Below are 18,732 nucleotides of genomic sequence, written 5' to 3' on the forward strand. Positions count from 1 at the left end.
TTTAAAGAGATGAGCTCCTCTATTGGAAATCAGGTAGTGTGAGCATTTTCCCTGGGAATCAAGGACGCTGAGGAAGAAATGTATTGGCCTGCAAGGACAAAGACAGGTTTACCTGCCAAGGAAACCTTGGGAGAAGACAGACAGCAGCTGTGGACAAGGAACTGCAGTTCTTGGACTTGTAGATCTTTAAATGGTACCTGGGAATCATTCGCCAGCCCTGATTGAGCACACAGAACTGAGAGTAGAACCCAGGGGCCCTACTCACCCTCCCTCCTGAACTCAGGTGATCTTGGAAAGCTCGCTTTCTCTGTGTATGAGTTCAGCTGCAAAAGTGCAACCTTTAGGAACATGGCTTAGACTGCAGAACATCTGTGATGTTAGGAGAGTGCATCTGTGATGCACTAAAATATTTCTTCCTGCTCACTGTGGCCTTCTCCAACACAGTGCCTGAAATTCTATTATTCAGCCTTTTATATCTCAAAAGCTTTAAAATCCAAGAGACCCCTATTAAAATGTCAGTTTCCTGAAAAAGCGACTTAGGAAAGAATTTCGGACTCACTGTTGGCTTTAGAACAATAGCTTGAAAAGGTGAAGCATGAATGTGGGCACTTCTGGAAGGGAGGCGGGCCCTGCACTTTACACGCACATATTCAGCCCACGTCCCTGAGGCAGAGAGGCCCACTGTGTTCCTGTTGAGGACTTCTAAGAGGCAGTAGTGTGGCATCTTGGAAAGAGATTGAGAGAAATTAGAAGCCTGAGTTCTACTCATGGCTCTGCAATAAGCTACCCACGTCACTTGAACAAGTCCTTTCCCCTCTCTGAGCTCAGTGTTCTCATCTGTAAAAGGAAGGAACTGACTAGCTCCGTCTGGCCCTCAGACTCTCAGAAAGAGTAGATGATCTTGGGAGTGAGCTGGTGACCTCCTGAACCATTCATTGGTGGCTAATCCTGGGACAGAGGGATGGAGAATCCCCAACAGGCAACAAAGAATAAATTCTCCTAGGACAGGGATCTGTGATTGGGATGGGTCCTGGAGCAGAGAATAGCAAGGTGGTGAGGAAGATGCCCCAGGATGCCAACTCCCTCTTACTCCCAGACTCCTTCCAGTGCTTCGAGTTTCCCTCGTGGTCTTTGATCAGAGGTTGAGGCTCTTTCCTCGAAGAGTAGCTGGGTTGCTTGCAAACTAACTTATCCCAATACAAAAAGATACAGGGCACGAGGGTGTAGGACTTTGAATCAGGAGATCTGACTTCTGGCCCAGCTTGTTGAGTGATCTTGGACACATTATTCTATGTCCCCTAACCTGGCTAGGTGGAGCAGTGGTAAAGAATTTGCTTGCCAATGCAGGAGACGCAAGAGACATGGGTTCGAACCCTGGGTTGGGAAGATCCCTTGGAGAAGGAAATGGGAAAGCTCTCCAGTATTCTTGCCTGGAAAATTCCATGGACACAGAAGCCTGGCAGATTACAGTCCATCAGGGCCCCAAGGAGTCAGATAGGACTTAGCAACCACGCACACACAACCTGGCCCTTAGGTAGAATATCAGTCTGCATTTTAGGACACAGCATGGCCTCCAACTTTGGAGGTAATGAAAGGGATGTCTGTCAGGCAACTCCTGCTCTGCCTTGGCCAAGAGGAACATCACTTTCAAATTAAACTGTGGTGATGGCCGAGGCCACAGTGAGACCTAAAGGTGTTCCCAGAGCTCCAGACAGTTTCTAGCCCACAGGCAGATGTTTCTTCTATTCTTACCTACTAGCAGATAGAGGAAAGCAGAAACACTCTTAACTTTAACCTTTGTTCCTTTTTAACTCAGAACATTAGTTTTGCAATTATCAAACTGCAAGGAGATCAAATCAGTCAATCCTTAAGGAAATCAACCCTGAATATTCACTGGAAGGACTGATGCTGAAGCTGAAGTTCTAATACTTTGGCCACCTGATGCAAAGAGCCAGCTCATCGGCAAAGACCCTGATCCTGGGAAAGATTGAAGGAAAAAGAAGGGGCAGCAGAGGATGAGAGGTTAGAAAGCATCACAGACTCAATGGACATGAATTTGAGCTAACTCCAGCAGAGAATGAAAGACAGAGGAGCCTGGCACGCTGCAGTCCATGGGGTCACAAAGAGCTAGACATGACGTAGTGACTGAACAGCAATGACACCCATCTATTTTATCTACAAGTATTCTGAGACTAGAGAGAGAAAATGACTTGACTGGCTCAATGCAGCCAGAGTCCAGATCACTTCAAGGCCTGGATTCAAGACTCTTCCTGCAGACGTCCGCCATACCACATTATGTGAACCTTTACTTGGCTCAAGTTACAGGGAAAGATTTGGTCCACGATTCCATTCAAAGACAATTACCAGTAAACCACCCTTCTCTAACCACAACCATCCCTCCCTTAGAAGATTAGGGAAGTTTCAAGGAAAAAGTTGAGAACTGAATCTACCTGATATAGAGTGGAGAAGTCAACTGAATCCCTATCCTTCCCTCCTTTCCAAACATATATCCTTAAAATCTTGACTCCTCCATCTGGGTGATGACCTTGAACTTTATCAGCCCTATTCTCCTATCCTGAAGTGGAATCACCCCTTTATTCCTTCCTTAGCATTTCCTGAGCACCTACTAAGTGTTGGGCTGTATGCTAAATTTGGTGGATCAGACAGGCCTAAAGTTACGTGCCTGTCCTTGGAGAACTCAGCCAACCAGGAATGATACAGATGATCAATAAACATGGTACCATGGAAAGAGCTCCCCCACCCTCAAATTATACCTGCTTTTCTAGGGCAAGACCTTGCCAGACCAGATCTCAGAGGTGAAGCAAGTGGAGACCAGGTTCCTCTGGGGGCTGCCACTCTACCCCTGCAGCAGGGTCCTTGCCAGGAAGAGACACCTGGCCCCTCTCCCTCCAGCATCATGTGGCCAGTAGACACTCACGCACACTTGGAGGTGGGAGTTGAAGGTGGGAGTGGCATGTTGATGAAGGGCACACGAGTTTATTATCCAGCATCTACCATGTGTAAAATGTAGGGATACATTAGAAAGAGGAAAACAGCCAGTTTCTGGATCCCAAAGCTAAAAACCTAGTTATGAGCCATTAAAACTGGAGGAATGTGAAAAGAGGAGTTTAGGAGTCTGGACCCCTCGGTCATGGTGTTTCCTTGTATGACTCTGGGCAGGACATCACCCCTTTGTGCCTCATTTCTTCATTTCTAAGGGGGGGCAGGGCCAGAGCATGCCCTGGGATTGCAGGATTGGTGCTGATGAATGACTGCCTGCTTGGCTTATTTTTCTTTTAAAGTTTGGGCTTTCCTTTCATTTATGTGACTCAATTCTGAACTAGGTTTGTGGAAAGGAAGAGAAATGAAGCCAGGGTCAGGTAGAAAGCTGGGTAATAGGTGACACCTGAATGATGTGTTATAGGAGGAACTGAGATTGGAGAGAGATGAAGAGGAGAAACCAGAAAGGAGGCAGTCACCAGGGCTCCTCTCCTTGGGGGTTAGAAACATGGGCCTTTGCTGGTGTCACCGAACAGTCCTAGAAAAGTGATGGAATTAGTGCCAAGCTCCAGGGCCACCTAACTATTCAAACCACTGAAATGATGGTTACTTAAGGCTGTTCAAATTAGGTCACTCCAGAGCTGGGGGCATGGATGGGATATTGGTGTGGTCCCAGGCATTTTGTGAACATGGATGAGCCAACAGAAGCAGGAAAGGCCCCAGCTAACCATAAAGCCAGATCCAGATGTGCTGAGCACATGGAACATTCTCATGAATAGTTTATGTGCTGGGTCACAAAGCCAGCCTTGGTAGATATAAGAAAACTGAAATCACATCAAGTGTCTTTTTCGACCACAACATTATGAGACTAGATATCAACTACAAGGGGAAAAAAACTGCAAAAAACACAAACACGTGGAGGCTAAACAATATGGTACTAAACAACCAATGGAAGAAATCAAAGAAGAAATCAAAAACTACCTTGAGACAGATGTGGCCAAGTATAGAAAAACTTGGTGCAGAGAATACAGAGTACCATGGCCCCAGGGGCCTGCCTGCATGCCTGAAGCCCTGAATAGTTTCCCATGTGTCAGACGGGGCTCCGAGCCCCAGCTGTCCGTGCACATTTCTAGCTCTGTTGTGCATCACTGACCAGCAAATATTCAGGTTACTGATGCATACTACACAGAGCAAAGTTCTGCTTATTCCATTACTAAATCCTGGTAGAAATGAGGGCAATGAGTTTGTAATAGAATTATGTTTCTCATGGTTCTTGGCAACTCCCATGAGGCTTTCTAATCTCCAGTGTGGTGCCAGGGGTGGATTCTACCAGCCAGATCTATCTCCTTTCACAAGCTGAACTCTTAAAAGCAGCTCTGTCCCTGAGAGGGCATCATGCTTGCTTAGTATAACAGAGCCTTTCTAATTTGTTTAAAATCTACTCTTCTGCTGACTGTGGGGCAGTGTGAGGGAAGGTTTTCTTTAGGGGGGAGCATGTGTGTGTGTGTGTGTAGAGTGGGTGTTTTGTCTGACACTGTAATAGTTGAAAGGGTACATAATACTATTGTTTCTTCTACACCATCCTGCTCCTCCCTCCTTCTGCCTCAACACACACAACAAACTGCAAATATGGGATGCTTGTGCTGAGGGAGGTGGAGGAACGCCTCCTCTGTGGATGTATACAGCCACCCCTGCAACCATCTCTCTTGCCACCACAAGTCACTCCTTATTTCATGCAGTCAATGCCTCCTGTGGGACACGGAGGATTACTCACACTGGCGAAGAATGTGGCAAGTGTCTCACTGCATTTAAAGTACCATTGGCTTGTAAAGGAGAAAGAGGAGGCTCACCCTGCAAGACTGTTTGACGAATAAACCTCACCTTGCAAGCTGTTTGATGAATAAACCAGACCTCAGGTGCATTCCATAACGTGTAACGTGTATCTCCTCTGCCTCACTGTACTTGTGTCACACCACTTTTCCCTCTGAGTGTTACGAGTAAATTGGTTTTCGGGTTTTTGTTTTTTTCATTCAAAACATCTCTCCTTACGCTAGTGATATCATCCCTGGAAGACTGAGATGTAAGAAGAGGTGAATCATGTATCACCTTCCTATTGCATCTAGAATTACAACAGCCAGAGCCCTGGGGTGCAGTGGGGATAAAAGCCAAAAAGTAGAGGGGAGGAAAGAGGGAAAGGGAGGGCACAGTGGGGTGAGTAGAGGAAGCTGATCTTCTGCAGTCTGCTTATTTTCTTCTTCCTGCTTCCTCACCCTCTGAACACCCCTTCCCTATTTATAAATCAGAGAATAGGAAAAATCAGACTTTAAAGACATAGTTGCCTTGTATTTATTGATGGTATTGGTATGAATGTCATTCGTCTGTTTTCTGACCCATCATTGTAACCCCATTAATCACAGACTAAAGCCACCATGGCATTCTCTCTGGACTCAGTTGGATTAAGAAGGATGACATGTAGACTCTGCCCCACCTCCAAGTATTTGTCAAATGATCTTTACCCTGATTAAGGCTCTTATCAGTTTCAAACAGCAGAAGAACCTGGCAGTGCACGGCAATAATTTGAAATGTGAGATCTAAGCATGCAAACTAGTGATGGACCACATAGCTGACTTTCCTGACCTCTCTCTACCTGGGGGTTTGAAAACATCATTCAGTAGTGTGTATCTGAGGTATTCAGGAAAAGGGAGAGGGACTCTCAACCAAATCAAAATATAATAAAAGAGAAAGATAAAGATGGACCTTGTTCTAAGGCCCTCAGGAAGTGACTCTGAATATTTTTCAAATTCCCACCCACACTTGCTTTTCTAATAAGGATCACCAATTAACTTGTTAATTAGGAAGAAAATCTCTTCTCCCCAACCTCCCACCCCTCCTTCCTTTATGGTTTCAGTGAATTCTAGACTCCTTAAGATCACTGGGTCTATCTGCTCAGAACAAATTTACAATGAAAACAAAACCAAGGGCCTCGGGACAGCAGGGAAGGCCAAGAGAGCAATCAATTTCTGCAACATAGGAAAAAAGGGCCCACAGGGGCAAAGGGAAAACAATAATTTGCAGAAGGCACAGTTTTGGCAGCATCTTATTACAGCTTCCAGCTGATCGGGTGCAGCCAAACTAGAGACATCTGTTTGGAGTTTACAACAGAAATAAACACAGAGCAAGCATGAAAACGCTAAGACACACACACAGACCAAGCTCTAGCAGTCCTTCTCCGCCCTGACCTCCAAACCACTCTCCCACTGGGTCAGGCTGGGTTGTAGAAGGAAAGAAAATGGGCTTTTCCACCTGCTCCCCACCCCGCCCCACCTGCACTGTGACTCATTCAAGCCATGACTAGAATTTAACTTTCCTTTCTCCTTGCTTTTCCTCTCAGGAAAAACAGAGATGCTCCCATTCCTTAGAGAACCTCATAGGGACTTCCATTCATTCTCTAATTCTCATCTTTACAGCTCCTTGAGCTGTTTGGGAAGGAAAAGGTGAACCACAGGAGCTGGTAAAACCCTAGAAGACCTTGAAAGTTACCCCTCCCTAAATCACCTCACAGGTCTGGCAGTGAGGAACAGAACTCACCCGGCATCTCCAAGAATTGCCTCAAAGAGATCAGAAACAGCTGATGCATCTCGTTTCATACATGAGATGCCAGTCCAGGTTCGATGCACGATACTGGATGTTTGGGGCTAGAGCACTGGGACGACCCAGAGGGATGGTATGGGGAGGGAGGAGGGAGGAGGGTTCAGGATGGGGAACACATGTATACCTGTGGCGGATTCATTTTGATATTTGGCAAAACTAATACAATTATGTAAAGTTTAAAAATAAAAAAAAAAGAAACAGCTGATGCTTATAGAACTGAATAAGTGAAGAATCTGGGCCCAGCTGCAGTACCCAGAGTTTCAGAGGACAGGAAAGGCCCCAGACTACGCATAAAGCGGGTTCCCCCTTCTCAATCACCTCCAAGTCCTTCGAAGGACAAAGACTAGCCTCCCAACCCAATCCAGTCATGGTCACACCCTTTCCCGCCCACCCCCATGGCCAAGCATTTTCTGAAGCAGTTTTGGATGCTCACCTGTTCTGTTCAATTTTCCTCTTTATTCTCTTCCCCACTGGCGTGCAAACAGAACCAGAGCAGTGCTACTCTTAAAAAATAACAAAATGTTTTATACACATTTCTGTATATACAACTGAACAACATTTTACATGTCCCTTTTGCACAGCAAAAGATATAAACATTGGACTCTGAGAACACAGTTATGTACAAGAAAACCAAAAAGATGTCAAAAATACTTCACAACAGTGCAAAAATATTTTACACAGTATCACGGAGTGAGATCTTTTGAGCAGGAGCAAGGTGTGTGTTTCTTAAGGAAAACTTTTTCTAGGTATTAGATGTCAATAACTGTAAACAAAATGCGACTTTCTTTCTTCCCCTCTCCCTTCCCCACTAGTTATTTGAGGAATTTGGCAGAATTTCAAGGGTCTGAGTCTGAGGTAAACAACCCAAGCTCTTGCACCAAAAAGACTGGGTCCAAGGAGGTGGCATTAAAGCCTCAAACACTGTGAAAGCAATTACAAAAAAAAACAAAAACTGCCATGTCAATGACAACACTAGGCCCTCCCAGATGACCGGTGGGGGAGGAAGTTAACCCCTCCTCCTCAGGCCCCAGCTGCCCCACAAACAGGAAACTGGCCGGCAGGCACTTGTAGCCCGCCGGGCTTTGCTAACACCAGCGGCCTTTCCCTTCCCCAGACCCCAAATGGCGACCTCTTTCCCCTTCCTTGTATGGTTTCCCCTCCCCCGTATCTCCACTTGCAATCTGAGCCCCGCTTCAAACACAGCCATATGTATGGGTGTAGAGGGGGCGGGTCTGGGCCTCAAGTGTCCCATCTCCCCTTTCCTGGGGCAGGTCGGGAGGTAAGGAAGTGGTGGAGAGGCGCGCGGGGATCACGATCGGGCGCCAAGGGCGCGCACAGGACATTGCTGGGAGCTCAGCCCGAGTGGGGCTCGTCTGGGCTGGCGCAGTCCGCGGGGCCGGATGGGTCCCCGGCGGTGGCAGTGTTGGCATCCGGGCCCCCTCCTTCGATGGAGCTCTCGCTACCCGTGCTCTCGCCCGACAGCAGGCGCGTCACCCGCAAGTCCGCCTGCAGGCTGCGCACGTCGTTGCCAAAACTGAGCTCGCCCAGGTCGTTAATAAGCTGCGAAAGCTCGGCCCTCATGTCGGAGGTGCTGCCCAGCAGCAGAGGCGACGACCCAGCCTCAGGGCCCGGCGAGACCCCGCCGCCCCCCAGCGCCTCCTCGTGGCCACTCTCCAGCGTGTCCAGCAAGTCCCCGCATTCGAAGTGCATGGCCACCACCAGCGCCCGCTTCGCTTCGGCCTCTGGCTCTGCCGGCTCTCCTTCTCCGGCTCGGTCCTCCTCCTCCTCGGGGCAACCCTCCGCGTGCTCCTCTTCCTCTTCCTCCTGCAGCTCCTGCTCCTGCTGTTCGCCGAGCAGGTCCTCGGTGATGGAGCCGAGCTTGGGCGCACTTCGGCTGCGCTCCACCGGCGGTTTGTAGCAGCAGGGTCCGTGCAGGAGCAGCTTGCGCAGCGGCACTAGCGGGATGGTGTGAGCGCCAACCAGCTCCTGCTGCTGGTGACGCGCGTCGTCCCGCCGCTTGAGCCGTTTAAATTCCGCCAGAGCGTTGGCCGACGTCTGGTAGAGCAGCAGGGCCATGGCCTGCGCCTTCTCGGGCTTCGACACGAGTACCGCGTGACAGCGCAGCATGACCGCCTTGTGCTTGAGCTCGTGCCGGTACACCCAGGCGAAGACCTTGGGCAGTCGCGCGTCTGCCACACAGTAGGTAACGCGGTGCAGCAGGTACAGGTGGCCAGGGCGCCGCAGCGCGCGCTCCTCGGCGTGCACCATGCGGATACCCTGCGCACTCACAGTCAGCTTCATCTTGGTGCCCTGACGGCCCGCCTCACTCTTGCTCCAGATCTTGCCCACCGCTAGGTCGGTGCAGCCGTCGCCGCGCGCCTGGATGGTGGTGGCATTGCCCAGGTAGAGCACAGTATAAGTGGGATCCTCGCTGGTGATGTGCAGTTTTTTGCGCTTGGAGCGAAACATGCTGCCCACCCGGCTGAGCGCGCCTTCGGGGCACGCCCTCGCTAGAGAGCTGAGCGCCGAGTAGTGCAGGCTCACCGCGTAGCCCTTGGGCTTAGACGCCTGCCGTGGCGGCGCCTCGGCCAGCAGCTCGAACTTGTGCTTCTTCCACGGCAGCATCTCCGGAGGGCGCCCCCGCGCAGCTGGGCGGCGGCGGCGGAGCGCCGGTTGAGAGCCCGGCTGAGCCACCCGCCCCGGCCGGGCTCGGCCCGGGCAAGACCGAAAAATAAAACTCTGCTGGGAGTGGCCCACTCCGGAGTGGGGGCGGGGGAATAGAGGTGTATAAGGCTCGAGAACCCAGCACAAGAGGTAGGGGTCGAATTTTTTTTTTTTTTTAAAGATTTAACTGCAAGGGGGAGGAGGGAAGGAGCACACAGATTTATCCCAGCCTGAGCAGGATCAGGGCAAAGAGTCTTAGGCAGGCAAAATGAGAGAAAGACAGCACAAGAGTGGGGCGGAAAACGTCTTTAGAAAAAAAGAGATGCAAATAAATGAGGAAGCCCCCAGCAAAAGCAGCCGGGATGGTGCGAGAATACGCAGGAACTCCTCGGCGAAGGTGAAAAGAGCCCCCCCTCTCACACTCACACACACAGTCGCTAGGGCCAGAAACCGCGGAAACTCAACCGCGAGTGTACCCAGGGGTCGGTACTCCCCACCTCCAAGGGGTCCTGGAGGCAGAGAGCCCCTCGGTTGAGCGGGTCCCAGAAGCAGTTGCTTGCCCCAAGTGCGCTCCGATGGTGGGTCGGATGGCCGCGGCGGGCCCCGCGCAGCAATCCCCCCGTGGCTCACTGCATCTTCCCACAGGCAGGACGCCGGGGACTCGGGCTCCGCGGCTCACTGTTAGGGCTGGCTCGGCGGGGGCAGCGCGGGGCTCCGAGGGCCAGGCGTGCGCATGGTCGGCTCCCGGGACGGTCGCTACCTCATTTCTTTTCTCCGGAGGGTGTCTGACTCGGCTCCCGGGATCCCCTGGCTCGGCTGCCAGCCTTTGCAGCGCGCCCTCTCCGGTGCTACGAGCGGTAGCTGCCTCGCCAGCCTCACATCCTTGCAGTCCGAGAGGAAGATCTCGGGTAAATATAGGCCGGCACGAACCATTCGCCGCACGGGGACAGGGGAGGAGCAGAAACAAGGATCTGTTTCAGGCTTGGACGCCCGGCGGTTTGCCGATCTCTTAAAGGGATCTGGTTGCAGCCATTGGTTGGGGGGAAAGGGAGACCGATCCAGTCTGGCAATTTCATCCCAAATTTACCAATATCCCCTATATCTACAGAAATCTCCAAGACCTGGGGTTACCCCGCAGGAAAAGCAACTTGAATTCTGACACTCCACCCCCAGGCTGAATTGCAACTCACTGAATAAATGTATGTCTCCATCGAAACTTCTGGGGGAGGCGGTGGAAGGTGGGATTTAGACTATAATGTGCAAAAAGGTTGGGGAAATAGTATTTCTTTCTGTGTGTGACAGCTTTCTGAGAATGACTGGGTGCTATTTTTTTCCCCAGAATTTTATTCTGGCAAAGAAAATAAAGAAGGGCAAAGAAAACATCTTTCACTCTCTTGGAGCCCCTTCTCCACATGTAAAGAGCAGATAATGAAAAGAGAGATGAGTGGTAATAAGATGGTTGGAGTGAACACTACAGTGTGTATTTGATAAATAAGCTCCTAACCCCTAGCAGTGGCCCTGCCTTCTGTCAGGGCCTAAGCGGGAGAGCACTTTTCTGAGATATATACAGTTTCTAAATAATCCTTGTGTGTGGTTAAGAACTCAGTTTACTTTGGCAGGCCAGGCATTTAGTTTTATTACATTACTATCACATTATGGATGAAAATTCCTAGTAAAAATTCAAATGACTTTTATTTGTTTCAAATAATGCCCACCCACCCTCCATCATCTGGCTGGCCTGACCCTTGGTTAGTAACTCATTTCTGGGCCCTTGAAACAACCAGCTTTCCTCTATGGTCTGCTCACTCAAAGCAAAACCACTTGTAGCTGAAATGTGTAATAAGTGTCCTGATAACCCTGCATGGAACACCCAAGCTCATCCCACAGGAGGACAGTAGACCCTCCCACTCTCCAGGCCCAGGCTTCTGGGGATCTGGGTGTCTCTGGCTTCCATGCCAGGTCCTGATCTCAGCACAACCGTAACCCCTCCTGGAGATTCTCTGGCCCTCTATTTTTGCTAACTTTTAACCTTTCTTTGAAAGTAAGTGAAATTCACTCAGTCGTGTCCGGCTCTTTGCGACCCCATGGACTGTGTGTCCATGGAATTCTCCAGGCCAGAATACTGGAGTTGGTAGCCTTTTCCTTCTCCAGGGATCTTCCCAACCCAGGGATCGAACCCAGGTCTCCCCCATTGCAGGCAGATTCTTTACCAGCTGAGCCATGACTCAATTTTCTAGAGTCATTGGTACTGAATTTCAGTTTAACTTTCCTGAGTACCTTTTGGAACCAGGCCCTGAACTGGGAGTCGACAGACCTAATTCCTGTCTCCAAGAAAATCCCAGTCCAGTGAAGGATATAAAGTTCACCCAACTCTGGGCTTCTGCTGGAACATAAATTCTATGAGAGCACCCTGTCTGCACAATGCCTGGCACCACTTAATTGTTGAATGAATGAATGAAACATGCATGTAAACAAGAAGACAGAGTGGATCAAATGGCCTGCGAAGATCCCAGAGTACTCTGAGAAGCTGGAGAAGAAAAGATTCTTTGTGACTAGGAAAATCAAAGAAGGTTCCACAGAGGTGGTTATGTTTAAAATGAACAAGACGTCACCAAGCCGGAAAGAGTTAAAGGGCTTTCCAGATATAGCAAACATCGAACATAATAATGCATGCACGTGTGCAGTTTAGGATGGCATTTAATAACAATGAAACAGGATAACTTTCCTGATGGTTCAGTGGTTAAGAATCCACCTGCCAATGCAGGGGACATGGGTTCGATCCCTTGTCTAGGAAGATTCTACACGCCATGGGACAACTAAGCCCATGTGCCACAACTAATGAGGCCCACATGCCCTTCAGCCTGTGCTATGCAACAAGAGAAGCCCCAGCAATGAGAAGATCACACTGCAACCACAGAATAGCCCCTGCTCTCCGCAACTAGAGAAAGCCTGCATCCAGCAGCAAAGACCCAGGGCAGCCAAAATAAAATAAATAGTTTTTTTAAGTGAAAGAGGAAAATTTCCTGATCAAACAAGGAATTATGCTGATCGTGCTTTCTGGGCTCTCCTAGTCTCTTAGAGAAGGAATGGCCTTTTCATGGCTGGCTGGGCCCAGAATGTGATTAGAACAGTGCTATAATGACTTACCCTTCAACTGCCCTGATAGGTTAATGGAGGCAAGGTGTTGGAAGGAGCTGGTTAGGACTGTAAAAAGCCACTTAAACCAAGGTTAATTCCTCTTCTGCTTGCATTTCAGGAATATCTTATAGTGGCAATGAAGTAGAGAGAGTAAGTAGTCCAAACAAAAAAAAAATCCTATAAAAACCACACCAAATTAACTTGTGCTAAGTGACCTTTCGGAGAAGGCAATGGCACGCCACTCCAGCACTTTTGCCTGGAGAATCCCATGGACGGAGGAGCCTGGTGGGCTGCCGTCCATGGGGTCGCTAGAGTCGGACACGACTGAGCGACTTTACTTTCACTTTTCACTTACATGCATTGGAGAAGGAAATGGTAACCCACTCCAGTGTTCTTGCCTGGAGAATCCCAGGGACAGGGGAGCCTGGTGGGCTGCCATCTCTGGGGTCGCACAGAGTTGGACATGACTGAAGCGACTTAGCAGCAGCAGCAGCAAGTGACCTTTAGCTAGGCCATATTTCAAAGTCTAGACTCTACAAAAGCAGACATCATGTTCAAGCAGTTAACATTTCCAAATTACTCAGAGGTTCAAGGATTACGACAAGGCTGTGTATTGTCACCCTGCTTATTTAATGTATATGCAGAGTACATCATGCGAAATGCCAGGTTGGATGAAGCACAAGCTGGAATCAAGATTGCCAGGAGAAATATCATCTTCAGATATGCAGATGATACCACATTGATGGCAGAAAGCAGAGAGGAACTAAAGAGCCTCTTGAAGATCGTGAAAGAGGAGAGTGAAAAAGCTGCCTTAAAACTCAGTGTTCGAAAACTAAGATCATGGCATCCAGTCCCATCACTTCATAGCAAATAGAAGGGGAAAAAGTGGAAGCAGTGACAGATTTTATTTTCTTGGGCTCAAAAATCACTGTGGATGGTGACTTCAACCATGAAAATTAAAAGACACTTGCTCATTGGAAGGAAAGCTATAGCAAACCTAGACAGCACATTAAAAAACAGAGACATCACTTTGCTGACAAAGGTCCATATAGTTAAAGCTATGGTTTTTCCAGTAGTCATGTACTGATGTGAGAATTGGACCATAAAGAAAGCTGAGTGCTGAAGAATTGATGCTTTCAAATTGTGGTGCTGGAGAAGACTCTTGAGAGTCCCTTGGATTGCAAGGGGATCAAACCAGTCAATCCTGAAGGAAATCAACCCTGAATATTCTAATGAAGGATTGATGCTGAAGCTGATAGGTTCCAATACTTTGGCCACCTGATGCAAAAAGCCAACTCATTGGAAAAGACCCTGATGCTGGGAAAGATGGAAGGCAAAAGGAGAAGGGGGCGGCAAGAGGATGAGATGATTAGATAGCATCACCGACCGACTGAATGGACGTGAATTTGAGCAAACTCCGGGAGACAGTGAAGGACAGAGGAGCCTGGCATGCTATAGTCCGTGGAGTCGCAGAGTCGGACACGACTTAGTGACTGAACAACAGTGAAGAACAACCAAGGATCAGAAGGGTTTAGCGAGGAAGTGGAGGCGCTGGTGATGGGAGCTAGGGCTTGTCTCAACCTCCACGAGAGGCACCTCCTTGGGCTTCATGCAGTGGCAGAGAAAACAGTGGTGCACAGCAGCAGGGAGGACTCCACTGGCGGGCCAGGCTTTCTAGCAGACCCAATGTCCCAGATGCACAGGCTCACAGAGCTGCTCCTGGGCTATCTTCTTAGTAAGCTTATTTTCAACCTGGGAGGACACAGAAGATTTAGGCAAATATGAGCACTCCGATGTGTAAGACACACACCGTGTAGACCTGAGATGTAGAACAGTTCCAGAATAGACCTCAGCAAAGTCAGCTGGCAAGGGCTGAACGAAACTGCATGGCTAGAAACTGCACGGACCACAGACTGTTTTTTATGACACTGCCCCATCTACTGGTGCCAGGCAAGAGTGACACTTGGTGAAATGTTTTCTCACAGAACCAGATAAGCCAGCAGCAGAACCAACACACAGCCAAGTCACAGCCAGAAAGAAACCCAGCCTCTAACATAAATTCGAAGAGTAAGCCTTTTAGCTTGCACGAAGCTTTGGGGCTGGCTTTCTCCCACCTTATTTCTCGAATAATGCTCTTCCTGCTTGGTCCCCCTCCCCCTACATCCCACTGAATGAACATTGGCTTCAGCCATGACAAATGACATACCTGGGATCTTCAAAGTCATTCAACACATATTTGTCGAGAGTCCACTGTAGATGTGATGTCATTGCTGGGGATACTGCACCAAAGCAGACAGACAGGTCTTTGCCCTCATGGGATTTATATCCTGTGGCGAGGCAGATAACAAGCAAACAAACACCTGAGAAAATATCAGTTAGTGAAGAGTCTCTGAAGAAAAGAAAGCAATGTCAGGAGGAGGAAGTAGCTGGTTTGGACTGCATAGCCAGGTAAGGCCTCTCTGGGCAGAGACCTGGATGGGATGAAGCCAGCCAGACAAAGAAATGGAGGGAGAGCATTCCAACCTGTGATGGCCAAAATGGTAGTCATGGGCCAAATGCTGCTAATGAGCACCTGAAAAGTGCTGGGTCCAAATTGAAATGTGATGCAAACATGAAATACATTCAATATTTTAAGGACCTAGATAGGAATGTAAAATATTCAATGATTTTATAGTAATTATATATTAAATGATAATGTTTTGGCTACATTGAGTTAGTAGGATATGCTGTTAAAATTAATTTTTCCCATTTCCCTTTACTTCTTTAATGTGGCTGCTGGACATTTAAAACTATGCATTTGGACAGCTTTGTGCTAGGCAGAGTTCACAGCCAGTGTGAAGTCACCAAGGTGGGAATGACTCCAGTGGGTTCAAGGACTCTCCAACTTCAAAATCTTACTGTGAGATTACAGCCTCTTATTCTTCCAGCCCTCTTCATTCCTGACTCCTATCACATCAGCATTCCTCACAGAGCAGACTCACCCCCTGGCTGTATCAGAATTCTGTGGGAAAATTCCTGCATCCCACCCATAAACCAGATATCTGGTGTTAGAGGTTGGCAATATGTGTGCTTCAACTTCTCGTGATTGAACAGATACTAAAGTGCAGGGAGCTCTGCCCTACCCCACTTCATTTTTCCCACTATCAACCCCTTCCTAACCTCTTATCCTTGCCCTCCTCCTCATCCAAGACCTTCTGGATGAGCATCAGGTTCACAATTTCTGTGCACTGTATCCACTCCTTCCCTGGATTACTACCACCGTCTCTGTGCTCTGCTCCTGGAGTCAAAACGTAAGTAGAATCCTCCAGTTGTTCAGACAGTGCCTTGACACATTCTGACCATCCTAAACAGGCAGAATAATCACCACCACCACCAACATAAAGAAGGCTGAGCACAAAGCATTGATGCTTTTCAACTGTGGTGTTGGAGAAGACTCTTGAGAGTCCCTTGGACTGCAAAGAGATCAAACCAGTCAGTCCTAAAGGAAATCAGTCTTGAATATTCATTGGAAGGACTGATGCTGAAGTACTGATCCAATATTTGGCCACCTGATTCAAAGAGTCAACTCATTAGAAAAGACCCTGATGCTGGGAAAGATTGAAGGCAGGAGGAGAGGGGGATGACAGAAGATGAGATGGCTGGATGGCATCACTAACTCCATGGACATGAGTTTGAACAAGTTCTAGGAGATGGCAAAGGACACCAGGGAAGCCTATTGTGCTGCAGTCCACGGGGTCGCAAAAAGTCAGACACGACTGAGCGACTGAACAATAACCACAACCACCACCAACAATCTCACCCCCGCCAAAGATGCCTACGTCCTAACCCCCAGAATCTATGAATAAGTTACAGTACATGGCAAAGGGAAAGGAAGATTGTAAATGGAATTAAGGTTGCTAACCAACTGAAAATAACCAGGGAAAATAGCTTGAATTATCCAGATGGGCTCATTCTAATCACCATGGTCCATGAAAGTGGAGATCTACAAAAACATTATGCTAAAGTGAAACCCTAATGACAGAACACAGGTTGGGCATTGCCAGGGGCTGGAGGGATGGAGGAAGGGGGAGCAAGTGCTTAAGGTATACAGGGTTTCCTTTGGGGTGATAAAAATGTTACAAAACTTGACAGAGGTGGTGGTTGCATAACATTTTGAATATACTAAATACCGCTTAATTATTCCCTTTAACAGGGATAATTTTATGTTACATCAATTTTTTTAAATGAAAGCAGGATGTAAAAGAGTTAGAGTGGTGTCATATTTTAGATTCCACCTATAAGGGATATCATATGGTATTTGTCTTTTTCTGACTTTAGTATGATAATCTATAGGTCCATCCATGTCTCTAGAAATGACTTTATATCATTCTTTTTATGGCTGAGTAGTGGAGAAGGAAATGGCAACCCACTCCAGTGTTCTTGCCTGGAGAATCCCAGGGGTGGGGGAGCCTGGCGGGCTGCCGTCTATGGGGTCTCACAGAGTCAGACACGACTGAAGTGACTTAGCAGTAGCAGCAGCAGCAGTATTCCATTGAATGTGTGTACCACATCTTCTTTATCCATTCATCTGTTAATTGTTTCCATGTCTTGGCTACTATGAATAGTGCTGCAAGGAACATAGAATTGCATGTATCTTTTTGAATTATAGTTTTGTTTGAACATAAGTGGAATTGCAGATCATATGCCAATTCTATTTTTAGTTTTTTGGAGGAAACTCCATACTATTTTACATAGTGGCTGCACCAGTTTACATTCCCACCAACAATGCAGGAGTGTTCTTTTTTCTCCACACCATTTATTATTTTTAGGCTTCTTTGATGATGGCCATTCTAATCAATGTGAGGTGGTATCTCATTGTAGTTTTGATCTGCATTTCTCTAATAATTGACAATGTTGAGCATCTTCTCATGTGCTTGTTGGCCATCTGTATGTCTTCTTTGGAGGAATGTCTACTTAGATCTTCTGCCCATTTTTTCAATTGGATTTTGTTATTGTTGTCATTGAGTTGTATGAGCTGTTTGTATGAGCTGTTTTGGAAATGAAGCCCTTGTAGGTCACATCATTTGCAAATATTTTTTCCCAAGCTATGCTCTTTGCATTGAGTCAGGTCAGGGACTGAGTCTGGAGGACCTTGAATAGCAGGTAGAGGCATCTTGCAAGCTGGGTGAGTCACTGGAGGCCTTTGAGTAGGGATGTGCTGTGATCAGAGTCAGAGCTCAGACGCCCATGTCCCAGCTCTGACTCATTGAGGGTCCCAGAGCAAGATGCTGCCTCTTCCTGGCCCCTCTCCTTCCTGCTTGTGAGCTGAGCAAATTCCCCTCTGGTTCTAAGATCATAAGAAGCTATGTTGGCTTTCTAAGTCTGCCATAACAAATTACCACGAACAGAATGGCTGAAAATAATAGAGATTTTTTTCTCTCTTAGCTCCTGAGGCTAGTAGAAGATAGCATCCTTCCTTGCCTCTTCCTAGCTTCTGCAATCCCTGGCATTCCTTGTCTTGTAGACACATCACCCCGTCTCTGCCTTCCTCCTCTGATGATGTTCTCCCCCGATTTTGTATCCTTTCTGTGTGTGCCCAAATTTGTGTCTTCTTATAGGGACATCTGTCATTGCAATAGGGCCCACTCTAATCACATGTAACCCTGTCTTCACTTTAGTACATCTGCAAAGATCCTATTTTCAAATAATATCAGGTTAAGACTGGAATCTCTATTTTTGAAAGACAGCATTCAACTCAAAGCAAAGACCATAGTAGGAAATTGCAAGGGTAAGAGAAGAAAATAGACAGATTAGATGTCTATAAACTTTGGAGGTCGTCCTGTGTCCTAAGGCCCCAAAAATGTTCTCACGTTTTTTTGACTTCGCTTGCCTTGAAGCCCTGCCTTTCAAGCACTGCTTGCTTGGAATGTTTACCACCTGGAGAAGGGCCTGGCAGAAATGCAAAGGCATAAGAAGGCAGTCAAGAGAAGTGAAACTCTGAGCCTTGCAAGTGAGCCTTTCTCATCAGCACCACCAGAGGCAAGGAATGAATGCCAAGTTTGTTCCCTCAAAAGGCAGAGGACAGAGAAACTGCTCTGCCTGCATGGTTATCTTTAAAACTGGAGCCTTCAATCCACATTTTCATTTGTGCTAGTCAGTTCAGTTCAGTCTCTCAGTCGTGTCTGACTCTTTGCAATCCCATGGACAGCAGCATGCCAGGCCTCCCTATCACCAACTCCTAGAGCTTGCTCAAACTCACGTCCATCAAGTTGGTGATGCCATTCAACCATTTCCCCTCTG

General features: G+C 47.8%; 1 protein-coding gene across 1 annotated transcript; it reads right to left on the reverse strand.

Annotated features, from left to right (window-relative positions):
- Positions 1 to 7,155: 7,155 nt before the first annotated feature.
- Positions 7,156 to 10,214, reverse strand: FAM43A (family with sequence similarity 43 member A). Its single transcript, XM_061412398.1, has one exon. The coding sequence runs from the start codon at positions 9,274 to 9,276 to the stop codon at positions 8,005 to 8,007; it is 1,272 nt and encodes a 423-aa protein (XP_061268382.1). The 5' UTR covers positions 9,277 to 10,214; the 3' UTR covers positions 7,156 to 8,004.
- Between the last annotated feature and the right edge of the window lie 8,518 nt (positions 10,215 to 18,732).

This window comes from Bos javanicus, chromosome 1 (genome assembly GCF_032452875.1).
Source record: "Bos javanicus breed banteng chromosome 1, ARS-OSU_banteng_1.0, whole genome shotgun sequence".
In the NCBI taxonomy this organism is placed as follows: Eukaryota; Metazoa; Chordata; class Mammalia; order Artiodactyla; family Bovidae; genus Bos; species Bos javanicus.